This window comes from Sceloporus occidentalis, unplaced genomic scaffold (assembly GCF_023333645.1).
Source record: "Sceloporus occidentalis isolate IW3139 unplaced genomic scaffold, rSceOcc1.0.p SCAF_5, whole genome shotgun sequence".
Lineage (NCBI taxonomy): Eukaryota > Metazoa > Chordata > Lepidosauria > Squamata > Phrynosomatidae > Sceloporus > Sceloporus occidentalis.
Window position 1 is genome coordinate 125227820 of NW_028316985.1, and position 13712 is coordinate 125241531.

General features: G+C 39.2%; 1 protein-coding gene across 8 annotated transcripts in view; it reads left to right on the plus strand.

The window, feature by feature from the left end:
• Window positions 1-13712, plus strand: part of SORBS2 (sorbin and SH3 domain containing 2) — a 240778-nt gene that overhangs the window by 208840 nt on the left and 18226 nt on the right. For 7 of the 8 annotated variants that reach the window (XM_089525354.1, XM_089525348.1, XM_089525349.1 and 4 more), the window contains 4 exons: window positions 1925-1971; window positions 3624-3738; window positions 3851-3979; window positions 4827-5030. In XM_089525354.1, the coding sequence (XP_089381480.1) occupies window positions 1925-1971; window positions 3624-3738; window positions 3851-3979; window positions 4827-5030 (495 nt within the window). Of the gene's footprint in view, window positions 1-1924; window positions 1972-3623; window positions 3739-3850; window positions 3980-4826; window positions 5031-9116; window positions 9897-12793; window positions 12989-13712 lie in introns of all 8 variants that reach the window. The other variant, XM_089525346.1, reaches the window with a different exon arrangement.

The following is a 13712-nucleotide window of genomic DNA, read 5'->3' on the forward strand; positions in this document are numbered from 1 at the left end:
CCCTGAAGGACAAAGTACACATTATGTTGATGGAGAATGAAAAGTTGGAGAACAAGAAAGAGGGGTACGCTGTGAAATATCAACAAGAGAGGGTTGTGGTGCTCAACTCTGGCTTGTAGGCTTTCCGTAGGGTTCTAGTTGGGCACTTGGAAACATTGGATTTGGTAGGCTGCACTGGATTTAGTAGGTTTTAGGTCTGATCCATGAAGCATAACTATTTGTATATTCTTGGGGCTAGTCTGCATGTAAATGTTCCCTACACGGATTTTGTTGAACACTTGAACAGTGCTATACTCTCCATGCAAGAGAGACAATTTCAGACAAGCTGCTCAAAAAATTGTTTTTGATTTGCTCAAACGTTTTACAAAATCAAAGGTGGTGAGGAAAATGAGCCCCTGGACCTGCCAAATTTGCCTTTCCCTGACTAGACAATGCACTCAGGACTCAAAGATGTGCCAAATGTGAAGGATTGGGGGGGAAATGTAGACCTCTTCTGCAAGAAGAAATGTCTTTTGGACAGAAGGATCCTCTTCTAAGACATCTCCTGGCAGAGCAGAGTATCACTAAGTGATACCTGAGGGGGAGTGACACCACTGCTCCCCTAACATCTTCCTTTGGACAGAAATTGGCTGTGGTGTTCATCTGCATCCCTTTAAAATGTTGGAGATGATGTGAGTGAAGAAGAGAAAGGAAAGGCCTCATGTATAAATTAAGGGAAGATTTCAGGGTCAGAATCCTGGATTTTGATATAACCTGTGGATAAGTCGGAGGTAAAACCTAGGGGGCCATAAGGAAGGATGGAAAGGGGGAAATACCACTTCTGTCCCTCCTTCTCCTTCTCTGGACCTCTCCCAACTGATCCCCAGGTGCTGGAGAGGTTTTAACAGTGGATTGAGAAAGAAAGCAAGTGGATTTAAATGGAGAGTTGTTTCCATAGGAAGTAAGGTCTTGCAAAATGGACTGGAGACAGAAGCCAGTAGTTTTAAATGGAGAGTTTTTTCCATAGGAAGCAAGGTCTTACAAAAGGGACTAGAGAGATGGTTTTAATTGGAGAGGTTTTTTGATAGAATGCCAAGTCTTGCAAAAGGGACAAGAGCGAGAGAAGCAAGTGCTTTTAAATGGGGAGTTTTTCCTATAGCAAGCAAAGGCTTGCAAAATGGACTGGAGGGGGAAGGAATTGGTGTTAAGTGGAGATTAGAGCATCAGGCTTGCTTGCTTTAGGACCTTTCTAAGCACTACTGATGTACTGACCCTTATATAAGTCTACCCAAAATTTTAGGGTCAATTTTGGGGCATACGTTTATCGACTTATAGTCAAGTATATACGGTAAATACATTTTGGCTATGTGTATGATACTGGAATGTAAAGGTATAATTTTAATTTTACTAGTTATGTCACAAGTACATTCAGTGATATATGAGAGTTACAATTTCTGAGTACCAGTAGTACAAAAACAATTTCTAAGGATTCTGTATGGTGTGGTATGGGAGAAGGCTAATCTGGGGGGGGGGGGTGACACCATGAGTTACTGCACCAAATGATGCCAACCCTAGTAATGCCACTGCTTGCAGGACAGATTTATTGGCTAAGATTGCCAGCAGTAGAGACCCAAAAAGACTGGAGACGAAGTGAGGCTAGGATTGGGCACATCATCTCCAACTGTAGCACATAGCCACAGTGTCAGGACAATGATAGGCTAGGGCAAAGATAGACCTAAGTAATTTCCAAAATCCTTGGGCTAGAAGGTGTTGGGATTCAGCACGGCTTCTGCCAGCCTAGCATCAGCTATTTGTTGTACTGAGGCTTTTTAAAAAAAAAATGTCTATATAGAATCACTTGTAAAAGGTCTATAGTTGTTTTTAACATTCTACATAATATTTGAAATACATATCGTGTAGACTAATATTTTTGCCTTCTTTTCAGAGACTGCCAGCTAGAGCAGTATATGATTTTAAAGCTCAGACAGCTAAGTAAGTATCAATTACCGTTGTTTTTCCCTAAACATTCCTTATAGCTATTACTGCAGTTTACATAGGGGGAGAGCTATCTGTGGTACCATTTTAACAAATACAAATTAATCTCTATTTCTAATGTAATTAACTACTCTGGGCTAATTGCCTTTTGTTTAAGCAGTCTGCAAAATTCAGATGTTCTATCATTTAACTAGAAATTAATCTGCTTAGTATTATGCTGCAAAATAATGCATAACCTCATTTTCATGAAGTATTCAAAGTCATAATCAATTAAAGAATATCTAACAAATGTTTTTTTGTTTTTTAAAACAAAGGGTTTTTGGCCTTATTCACAACACAGGAAATAATTTTTAGTAAACTAAGAGGGGCTGTTTGTTCACGGGTGACTTTTAAAAATACCTTCTTCTCCCTTTTCCCACCATTAATGGACATGTGTGGATACTGTTGATGTGACATTCAAAAGCACATGCAACTTGGGTTCTTTCATTTTTGCATTTACATTCAAGATAGTTCAGCTTTTACATTTTGCTCAGTCTAGTGGTTTGAGCGTTGGGCTATGAATCTGGAGAGCAGGGTGTGATCTCCACTCAGCTGTGGAAACCAACTGGGTGATCTTGGGCAAGTCACAATTTTTCAGCCCCAGAGGAAGGCAAAGGCAAACCTCTGAACAAATCTCGCCAAGAAACCCCCATGATGGCCTTAGGGTCACCATAAGACAGAAAGAAGTTGAAGGCACACAACAACACCATCTTGAACAATAAAGAAATATATGATATGGCAGGAAAGAAGAACCCAGCCATAGAATCTGGCACTAGTGCATCATCCCTTTGCTTCTTTAAGCTGCTGTATGGCTGGGCCACTCATGAACCTGGCTGATCCAGAGATCCAAGCATAGAGCACAGAAATCTAAAGCTGCAGAGGAATAATGACCATGATGTTGTGGGTCATTCTTCCTGCTGCTCCCAGTTTCATTTCTCCTGCCAGCTATTCTGTTTCTTAGATCTCATTGCAGAGGTGGTGGTGGCAACAACACAAAGGTAATAAAATGCAATGAAGATTACTAAGGCCCAAGGCAGCTTACCTCTAACTAAAACTGCAATTAAATTTAAAACTGTTTTGGCTATGTGCCCAAGTAACAATTACTTATGTTTGTTTACATTTGAATACCTAAGCCATGGTTAAAAACTGGCTGGAAATTATGGTTTGAAATGATTTTGCAAAACATGCATTAAAATAATCAACATTAAGTTTTACATTGATACCATTTAAACCATGCTTAGGGCAAATTTTTAAACAGAATGGGCAGCTGGCATAGAAAGAACCACCTGTTGCTGATTACCCCCTATAGATCATTGCATGGACAAGTCTTAACTCTGTGATTTGAATGACAGTTTCGTATATTTGAAATCCAAAAGAATATTTTAAGCCGCAAACCAAAGTGAGAGAAAAAGCACAATGAAGTTCTGTGTTTGCACTAAGCCATTATGAAACATAGTTTTTAACTGCTGTATGATCATGGTTTTTGTTCCACCAAGATTTGTAAAGATAATTAATAGTCAAATCAGATGCCGCTGCAAAAAAAGAATATCAGCTGAAGAGGTCCTTGGAAAATCCAAACATCTATCACTGTTTATAACCATTCATTACAGGGAGCTGTCCTTCAAGAAAGGAGATACTGTCTATATTCTCAGGAAAGTAGATCAAAATTGGTATGAGGGCGAGCACTATGGAAGAGTTGGAATTTTTCCTATTTCTTATGTTGAGGTTAGTCTATTTTGTGTATTGTTGTGGGTCCCCCCTTCCTTCTTTAATAATTTTAGAAAACAGTTGCACATATCCAATAGACTGGCTTGAGCAACCGCTATTGTCATTGCAGAAACTTACTCCCCCAGAGAAAGCACAGCCAGCAAGGCCACCACCCCCAGCACATGTTGCAGAGATTGGAGAAGCTGTTGCCAAATATAATTTCAATGCAGATACAAATGTGGAACTGTCACTGAGGAAGGTAATTGCTCAGACTCTCTTTGTTGAGTAAGTGCTTTCAATAGAGGTGGGCCTGCTATTGGACAGATGGGACCCCACCCACTTAACTGTCTGAACCCTTCCCGACAATCAGGGGGATACAAAGTGTACTTAGACCTTATAGGTTAGGTAAGAAGACACTAGGCTACTAACTGTTTATAGGTGGCTTTATTTCTAATAGTTCTATCTCTGGTGCTTTCGTCCTCTGCCCCACCAACCCTGTCACTGTACCTTCTTAAGAAGTTATTTATTTCTTATGGGAGATGTCTTGGAGGGGGGCAGGAACACCATCCTGTTTTTCTCTCTTTCTGCTAAATTCTTTTCTTGTTGTATCTGCCTCCTTCCTTCCTCCCACCCACTTTTCTTTCTCTCTTTTTGTGCCCACATCTCTCTTACACACACACACACACACACACACACACACACTCTATCCCTCTACCACCCCCACATTGCAATGCTAATAAGAGGGTTGTTGGTCAACATCAGCAAATTACGTTTGGGAATAGGTAGGACTCCTTTTCAATCCAAACACTACAGACACAGGATCCCCCCTTCCCTCATCTGAAACAGGACCAGTATTAAAATCTTCTTCCAGCACCCTGTTAGCCTCCCTCCCACATATGACTGAACTTAACTTATAAAAGTCATTCACACAGGTGCTGACTACATGAATGTTGTTTGTCTGCTTTGATTCTGATGTCCTCCTGGCTTAGGTGAACCTTGAGCTTGGGGCATTCTGGTTTACAGCTTTCACTTTGGTCATGATAAAGGTGTGGTTCTCTCTTCAAAATCTCTCCTTTTTTCAACTGCTAATGAGTTTTGCCTTACAGGGAGACAGAATAATTCTTCTCAGACGGGTTGATCAAAACTGGTATGAAGGCAAACTACCTGGAACTAACAGACAAGGAATCTTCCCTGTGTCCTATGTAGAAGTCATCAAAAAGAACCCAGCCAAAGGTGCTGACGATTACCCTGTTCCTCCAATACCCCAGAGTTATTCCAGTGACAGAATACACCATTTAGGTTCAGCTAAGGTAGGAAAGACTCTGTTCTTTTCTCTGTGTCTGCAATGTATTCTGAAATCTTGGGAAAACCCAATAGTATCCATTTATCTAAAGGATAAGAGTATATAATGCAAGTAAGGTATATTTTATATTCATTATTTAATGAAGACATAAGATTGCATTATTCCTTGTTATATCATCTTGTGAGGATCTTTTTCTTTTCTTTTTTTAAAGATTTCCCTCCTTTCTGAGAATTAAATATTAACCATATTAAAAGCAAGTGGAAATCCATTTAATTTGCTGTTCTTGTGTATAAGAAACTTTCACTCAATCCAGTTTCTTGTTGCACTGTTAGTGTCTGGACAAATAGCATGGCTCGTTTAAAAGGGGGGGGGAAAGAATATATGGACCCATACCATATATTTTATGGGGACTGAGCTCCTCTTGTTTTATGTGCATTGGTTCAAATACCACCTTGCAAGTCACATAATGTAAACTGATTTTTCAAAGCATGGTTAATTGGTGTAATATAGAAAGTTGGACCTCTACACATGTTTAATGTAAAAACAGTCTTAGTGATCTCAGTGTAATTCGCCATGTATGCATGCTTTGAATTACAGCCCGAAACAGATTATTTCTTACATGCATGTGCACACAGTTTCATACAACTTTTCATAGGTTAGCATAAAAAAATATAGCATCCAAACAGACTGGGAGGCTGACACAAGCTCTTAGTGAAAAAAGGAAAACAGAAATAATAATGATCACAGGAGCATGTATGATGTAATCCTTGCTTGAAGGGCCTAGAAAGAAAAAATAATTAAGATAATTCGTAGGTTTCGGTTCTTCACCAAATGTGTTTATAGCTAATTGGTATTAGGGAGGAGAGACTGGAGAGACCTATGGTCTGCCTATGCAATGCCTTCATTACCTGTCCCTGTACCACTGAAAAACTATATGGCAAAAATACAGTAGCAGTAACTCACATGAAGTGTTGCTGCTCTGTTCACTGCCTTGGTTCCCTTATTAAAGAGATATTCACATACATAGATGGCACCAATCCTGTGTATACATCACTTCTGTTTGGAGATTTTCCAAAGCTTGTGAAAGTTAATTTTTTTTGGATTTCAAATCCCAGAAGCTGGCCACCCCACCAGCCAATCATGGTCATTATCAGCAACAGTACATTAAATAGACTGCAGCCCAGCAGTTGATTTCAAGTCTGCATGTTGACCACACCTGTATAATTATAAACCATAGTAACAAGAACACTGATTGGTTTCAAGTCTTCATGCTTTTATTGTGAAATCATATACACTGTTTCTTTACCTTTCCATTGTTTCAGACCTCCACTTCTTTCTAAGCAAATGTCATACATACTATCAGATACTGAGTAAAAGATGCATAGCAGACAGAAAACATTTGAATAAACTACTTGTATATGATATATTACTGTCTTTATAGCCTATTATTAATTAAATCTTTTCTCTACTGCCATATTTTAAATATGCATGTGCCGGACAGTAGAGTGAATTTACTTGAGCATGTTGAAGCTACTAATTTAGTGTGCTCTTTACACATAAATATTTGAGAATAAAGGAGAGATTCTGTTTTTCCCCAAAAGTGTATCAGAAATCTTTTTCTCTTGTGCATATATTGTATATTAATCCATGATGACTGGTGACTCTCATGTCTGCGGATTGATGAATTGGCTTTACATTTTACTTTGAACTTTAAAGGGGATGAACCCTTTACCCAAATAGGTTTTAGCACTTTAAATGACTCATTTAAAATTATCACTCCTCTAACACAAGAGCCATCTTAATCACTGGTTGTAATAATGTATTATCATATGGTATTAAGTATCATGGTTTGTATATTACTTTCATGTTTATAGATGGCCCATAGTGTGGTGTAAATGGAAGAAGTTTTAAGAGGAGTATCTTCTAACATTGCAAAAGAAATCCTCTTCCCTTTGTCACAAGTTTTGTCAAATAGTAGCTGAGATTTTTCATCTGTATTTCAATTTTAAGCATTGAGAACATCACTGATGGGCTATTACCATGTTTTAATGTCATCAGTTTTACACATATTCTAATCATATCTGTAGGTACAGGTAAAAGTCTGTTTCCTTTTTGGGCAGCTTCCTGCCAGAGAGAATGGCAGACAGAAATTTGCACTACCATTACTTACTATAGAATGCCCATTCATGCCCCTCAAATGTAGATCCAAATGGCTCCTTCTCCTACTACCTCCACCCAGCCATGCACATAGTCATGCAGAAACTAAGGATGTTTCTGCTGGCACTCTGTGAAATCTCTGTATTCAACAATGGAGAAGAGTGAGGTAATTGGATCAACATACAGTAGGCATTCTTTGGACCAAAAGAGAAGGGGATGTGAAGAAAAAGAGCGCTAAGCAGTCTTCTGTCATATCTATCACTTTTGGTATGTGAAACTAGACTGAAATAGGAGATAGGAGAAACAGAGGAGGGCTCTATCGCCCCAAAGTGTTTCAGCAGGAATCTGTTTCTTTTTTTCTAGTAGTTTATAAAGTGTTCCCACTCTCAAACTCTCTCGCTCTGTCCCTAAGCAGCAAAAAAGAGAGTGATGCCTTGTGGAGATATCTTGTTATTATGCCCTTCCAGTGTCTTCCAGGAAAAGAATAGTGGTAGTCAGTCACCAGAACTCCTCCATGTTTTATACAAGGAGAGAGGGGAAACTGTATGGAGAAGTTCTAAAAATGAAAACCCCACAAATCTATTCCCAGTAAATTTAGAAGATGGGTAATCCACGACTCTAGAGTCATACATGATGACCCTTATTCTGTTATCATGTGGCCCTTCGGGTGATTTCAAAAAACCTTTGCCTGTTCAGGACTGTGCAAGTGAAAACTGGGGTTTCTGTAACATGCTGCTAGGTTATAGGAAGAAGACAAGGAGAGATAATGGGGTAACAGAAAGAAAGAAAGAAAGAAAGAAAGAAAGAAAGAAAGAAAGAAAGAAAAGCACTCTAGCCTTAAGTCCTACCCACCACAAGCATGCAGGCCCAACAGACTGTCATGAAGTAATGTGGCCCTTGTCAAAAAAAAAAAAAAGTTGTCCATATAGTTTTGGGCTAGATGGTTGGTCTTATCCAGTGACGTTCACAGTTATTCACTGTGTTCCTAAAGATGGCTTCAAAATGTTTTGAAATCAAAGGGATTTAGTTTTCTTTTTAAATGGTTAATTCTGAGAATTAATAACAACAAAAACCTACATTTTCAGTCTTTACTCAAGCAATGGATATCCACTGATGCAATATACGTATGAATCCCAGCTCTGCCATTCTTACAAAAGGACCTTTATTTTGCCAGAAGGAAACTACAATCAATAATTAATTTTGCAATATGGTTCAGCCAGTAATAATTTTCAGAAATATATGGTTATAAAAATATATATAGTTGTTTACAATAATTGTCTGTGGTGTGCACTAAATAGCATTTGAATGCTTGTGTACCTTTAAGACAAATGTAATTATGTGTTAAATGGTTTTAATTTTCAGCTAAAGGATACACTGTGTAGCTGCAGAGGACATAAAAGCAATATGTAGTTGTATTAAGGATATTTCTGCATGGTTCTAATGTCAGGTGATGAAAAATGTTAACCTTTGCACAACTTGAAATTGTTCAGTTTGATTAGGTTTACACTCATATTAATAGTGCCCTCACCCAAGCTGTGTTTTCTTTTTTAAGACCGTACCACTCTTTCCTCAAAATAATTATAGCTGTGGTTGAGAAGGACTGGTTGTCACATCTAGACCATTAGTCATAGGTTTACTAAAGAAGAGTAAAGCTCATGCATCAGATTCATTTCATGAACTTAGTGATTCATATCTGTCTTGATGTTTGACATTTAATCCCTTGGTAAAAATTTGTTACCAATTCATTTTTCAGCTTTCTGGTATTTGATTCATGTGCTAATGCTTTGAGACATTTATGCTGAATGATATAATATCCTAACACTAGGAGATGACATAGGATTATTTAGAAATGAACAAACTCTCTCTCTATCCCATACAAGAGCCTGAAATCTTTCTTCACTATGTTTTAACCCTGTGCTTTCCCTTATTTCTCAAGTTGGATTCCAAAGCGCCATCCCTCCCTCTCAGGTACCGGCCCTCTTCTTGTCCAGATTCTAATAAAGAGAATCTTCAGGCTGTCACCAGTGAATGGTTATCGCTGACTCTTGGCTTTTCATCTCCAAGTACACCTTCCCCTTCTCCTCCACCTTTTCCGAAAAGCTTTCTTTCTGAATTAGATGAATTCAGCTCTCTAGCTTTAACAGGTTCACAGAGTGCACCAGGGCTCTCCAATAATGTTGCTCCTCCAGTAAAACGCAGCCATTTTGTTCCAATCACCTCACCAAAGGCTCCCCACTCCTTCCCTGAATTGCCAGCTTCACCTCAGCCATTTTCTTCATCTACCTGTAAATCACCACCTCCAGCAACCCGGTTTCATGACAAAGCACATAAACCTGAATGCAGCCTTTTCAAAGAGATGAGAGGAACCCCCAGTGTCAAGGAAAGGAAAAGCTTCTCAGACACAACTCCAAAAGTACAAGAAATAGCAGACACTGCTCTTCCTCTCCCCAAAGAAGACCATTTATTCAAAACCCTGACTGAGACTGATGAACAGGAGGAAGAAATCTGTGAAGAGCTGCTGTCAATAATCCATGGGGGGCAGTCAAAACATAAAGATTCAGGTTTCTACAGACGTGCCCCTGATGTAACAGAACAATTGGCAAGGCTCCATATAGAGGAAGAGCCAGACCATGAACATTTAGAATCACCAGTAGGAAGTAAGAGAGAGCCCATGGTATCTTGCGAAGGGGACAGTTCACCAGATACTAAAAAAGAGGTATTTAAACTTCCTAAGACAAATGCCTACTTTCACATCATTAATTGAAGTCTAATCTCTCAATTTTGTGTTTTTCTGCATGTGCATTTCTAGTAGAAATTTCATGAAGAGTACAAATACACTAACACACAAGACCTGTTTTATTCCCATTCCTTTCTTTTGGAGATAGGAAGAAATGTACGATGTATCACCCTAACTGAATTATGCATCCTTTCTTCTTTATAGACCTAGCTGCCATTACCAGTGGCTCTCACCAGGAATGCAGAACCACTGGCTCCTTTCCCAATATCCTTTTCCACGATGGGGAATGACTAGTCCTTGAATAAAACTCTGAACCAAATTAGAAGATACATTTGATGCATGATCATGTTGGCATATCTTTAATTTGATACCTATTTTAAGAAGCAGCAATAGATACCATCATCTAGATTGGGACCATGGCATTGTAGATGATGGTGCAACCTCTTCACACATGCAGTTTTCCCAGTCAAAATCTTCTTTCAGCATTCACTATTACCATTTGACCTCAAAGGAAGCTGCTGTTTTTCTACAGCAGTTTTCTTCAGTTAGGTATCACCACTCCCTCTGCATATACAGGGCTAGCCATGCTGGCCTTACAGCAAAATAGAGTAACACCCAAAATCCACAAAACAGCTATGCCTTCCTTGAGCCAGCCAAAAATGTACAAAATGCATCATACAAGCTTTCAAAGCTCTATTGGCTTCTTTTTCAGGCACAAGTATTAAGCATCATACAGGAGAAGAAGAAATGACAATGTTAGAGTCACATGCCTATGTTTTGTCAAGATATTGTCTTTGTTGTTGTTAAACTAGTCTTGGTGGGATATCAATGCAAGCAGAGGCCATGCCTCTCTTTGGCCATGCGGCTCTGGGAGACAGTCGTAAACTATAGGCAATAAAATCTCAACTCCATTAGCAATAGAAAAAGTAACTTCCCTTGACATCCAGGCTGTTTCTGTGCTAGGGGAGTCTACCCACCTCTTTCTTAGGCAAAGAACATTGAATTTCTCAAGAAGCCTCTGCACAGTTGCATCTGGAAGAACCTTTAGGTGCTGTATAGGTAAAACCCACAAAATGCAATACCAATTATTTTTTTAAAACCTTTTACCTTTGTTGGAGGTAGAAAAGAATTAAGTCCCTGTCCTTTGGCTCCTTGTTCTTTACTTACGCTCCTGCTTCAGATATGATCTGAACCCATCTCTGCTATTTAAAGAAAGAGCCACAAATGTGATCATGCACTAAATGTTTCTTTTTAAAAAATAAAAAAATCTGACACTTCCTTCTCAGCCCTCCCCTTTTCAGTGTTACATTTTTAAAAAGAAAAAGCTGATGTACTCATAGACCCTCCCTATTGCACACACAAAAACATTTTAACTGGTGTGCAGAGGAGTGAATTTCAAGAAGGAAAAAGATGGAGAGGAGAGGATTAAACCTCTCCTTACTTGTGTATAGTGGTCCTGATTCTATCTGAGGACCTATACATTTTCTTTAGACTAAACTAAAAGATAGGGCAGTGCAAAGTATAAAATTAATGTAATACGGATTTTCATCCTCAGCGGTACTCATGTCAGTGGTTCAGGAAATTCATTCCAGATTTCAGTCCCATTTTCAAAAGGGACTGTCATATAAACCTGTTTTATGGCTAGGTTCTTTATGCCTCAGGCTAAAATCTAGAGCAGATTTGCCATCCCATGATATGGGAGCCTCCAGCTGGAAGTGCCCAACTGACATAGGGTTGTGTCTGGTCCCTTAGCCATTTGTCTTTGACACTGGAGACCTATCAGATGTCAGTCACCTTCTGGTAAAACATTTACCCAGTTTCTCTCACAAGAAAGGAATGGGGAGAATGCTTTCAAGTTTTAAGAAGTAGCAATTATCCACAGTCAAATGATTTATTGACCTTTAGATTTTATATATCTCATCCTAGCTATGGAGCACACATGTTCCATAACAGAAGCCCAAGCTGACAAGTGATAACATCTTTATTAAAGAGTTGGCCTCACAAAATTAAGGAACACCCTACTTGCCATGCATTGCAGTCTGTCTCATGGCATAGCTCCCCCTCTCTACCTGAAATGCACATGTTTAGAAGCCCAGGACTGTCAGGCTTTAGTAGCTTGCGTTCAGCTTGAAGGTATATGTCAAAATATGCTTGAAGCCATTGTCTAGGATTTGTGCCTCCAGGAATGACAGGCACTGACTATCCTTGACGTCAGCCGTTGGTCTTATAAGCAAGGATTGCACTTCTGGTAGCTTCCTGCAGACATGCACATGGCTGGACATGCCCCCATTTTTTTCTTGGCACGAGGGTAGCCCCATGTAGAGCACATTGTAGAAGTCGAGTCGAGAGGTTACCCATGAGTGGAAATGCCTTGCTTACCACAGAGACCAGTCCATGTGCTTCTAATAATCCTGAGTTTGTCTTAAATCAGAAGTTTTTAGCCTTTGACCCATCTGGTGTTTTGGACTTCAACTCCCAGAATCCCTGACCATTGGCCAGACTGGTTGGACTTCTTGGAGTTGAGGTCCAAAACACCTGGATAGCAAAATAGGAAAAGCACTGTCATGTTCTGAATTAAGGATGTTCCTCTCTGGAGGGCTGATCAGAATGCACCCTGTTATTTTTCCTTAATGGGTTTTCTGTATTAAGAAAAAAGACATAAGAAGCATAGAAAACACAGATCATGAGTAGAGAATTATACAGTGTGATGCCCCCATTAAATTCAGTCAGTGAGGTAGGACAGTTATGGTGTGAGAATAACAATTGATGGATGGGTTGACAAGGTCTCGTTTCCTTTCATTGATGGTGGTGTTCTACTCCTCTCCCTTTGCAATTGCTCTTCCACACAATTATTGTCTCTCTTTAAATGTTTTAAGGCAGCTTCACCTCCCTATGGGATACAAGCGCCTTCTACTTCTCCTTCCTGCCTTGCTTCTAGTCCTCCATTTCACTCAGACAAAACATCTTCCTCTGAATGTGTGTCTACATCCTCCAAGTCTGCTGTTACCCACTCCCCCCCTCTCCTTTCCAAACTGTCATACAGACAGGAGAAAAAATCACCAAAGTTAAAGGTAACGGTATCTTTATGTAATACTGCATGCCGCCTTAAATGCTTGGAAAAATGGGAAGCCTGAAAGCTTAACCTAATTTTTAAAATTAAAAAAAAAAAAAAATCAGATTGGGTGACTAACATTTAAGAATGTAAGCATGTAATCAAATCCAAATATTTTAAGAAAAAGTTGTTTAAATGCACTTAGATTATTTAATAACTCAGTTTTCAGTAGGATACTTGAGTAATCACTCAATCATTATACAGTGGTACCCCGGGTTACGAAATTAATTCGTTCCGCCGCCGCTTTCGTAACCCGGAAACTTTCGCTAGCCGAATAGCCCATAGGCGCTAATAGCGAAAGCCGCGATTTCGTGTGAAATCGCGCCGAAAAAGCACCAAAAATTTTTTTCGTAAGCCGAAAAAAAAAACGTAACCCGGAACAGTTTTTTTCTTTGGAATTTTTTCGTATCCCGGGAATTTCGTAAGGCGGTGCTTTCGTATCCCGGGGTACCACTGTACATTTATTGATAACAGCAACAGTCAGAATGAATTAGCAGATCAGAAATTACTTTGTCAGAATTAAGATACAGCACCAAGTTTCAAAACAGAAACAAAAAAAACCCTACAGAGAACAATTTTGTCACACTCTATCAACCACTGTTCATATTTCCCAAAGTTGTCCTTGTCCATATCTACATTTTGATTCCACTTCAGTACTGTATTAATAAGCCATTTGCTACATA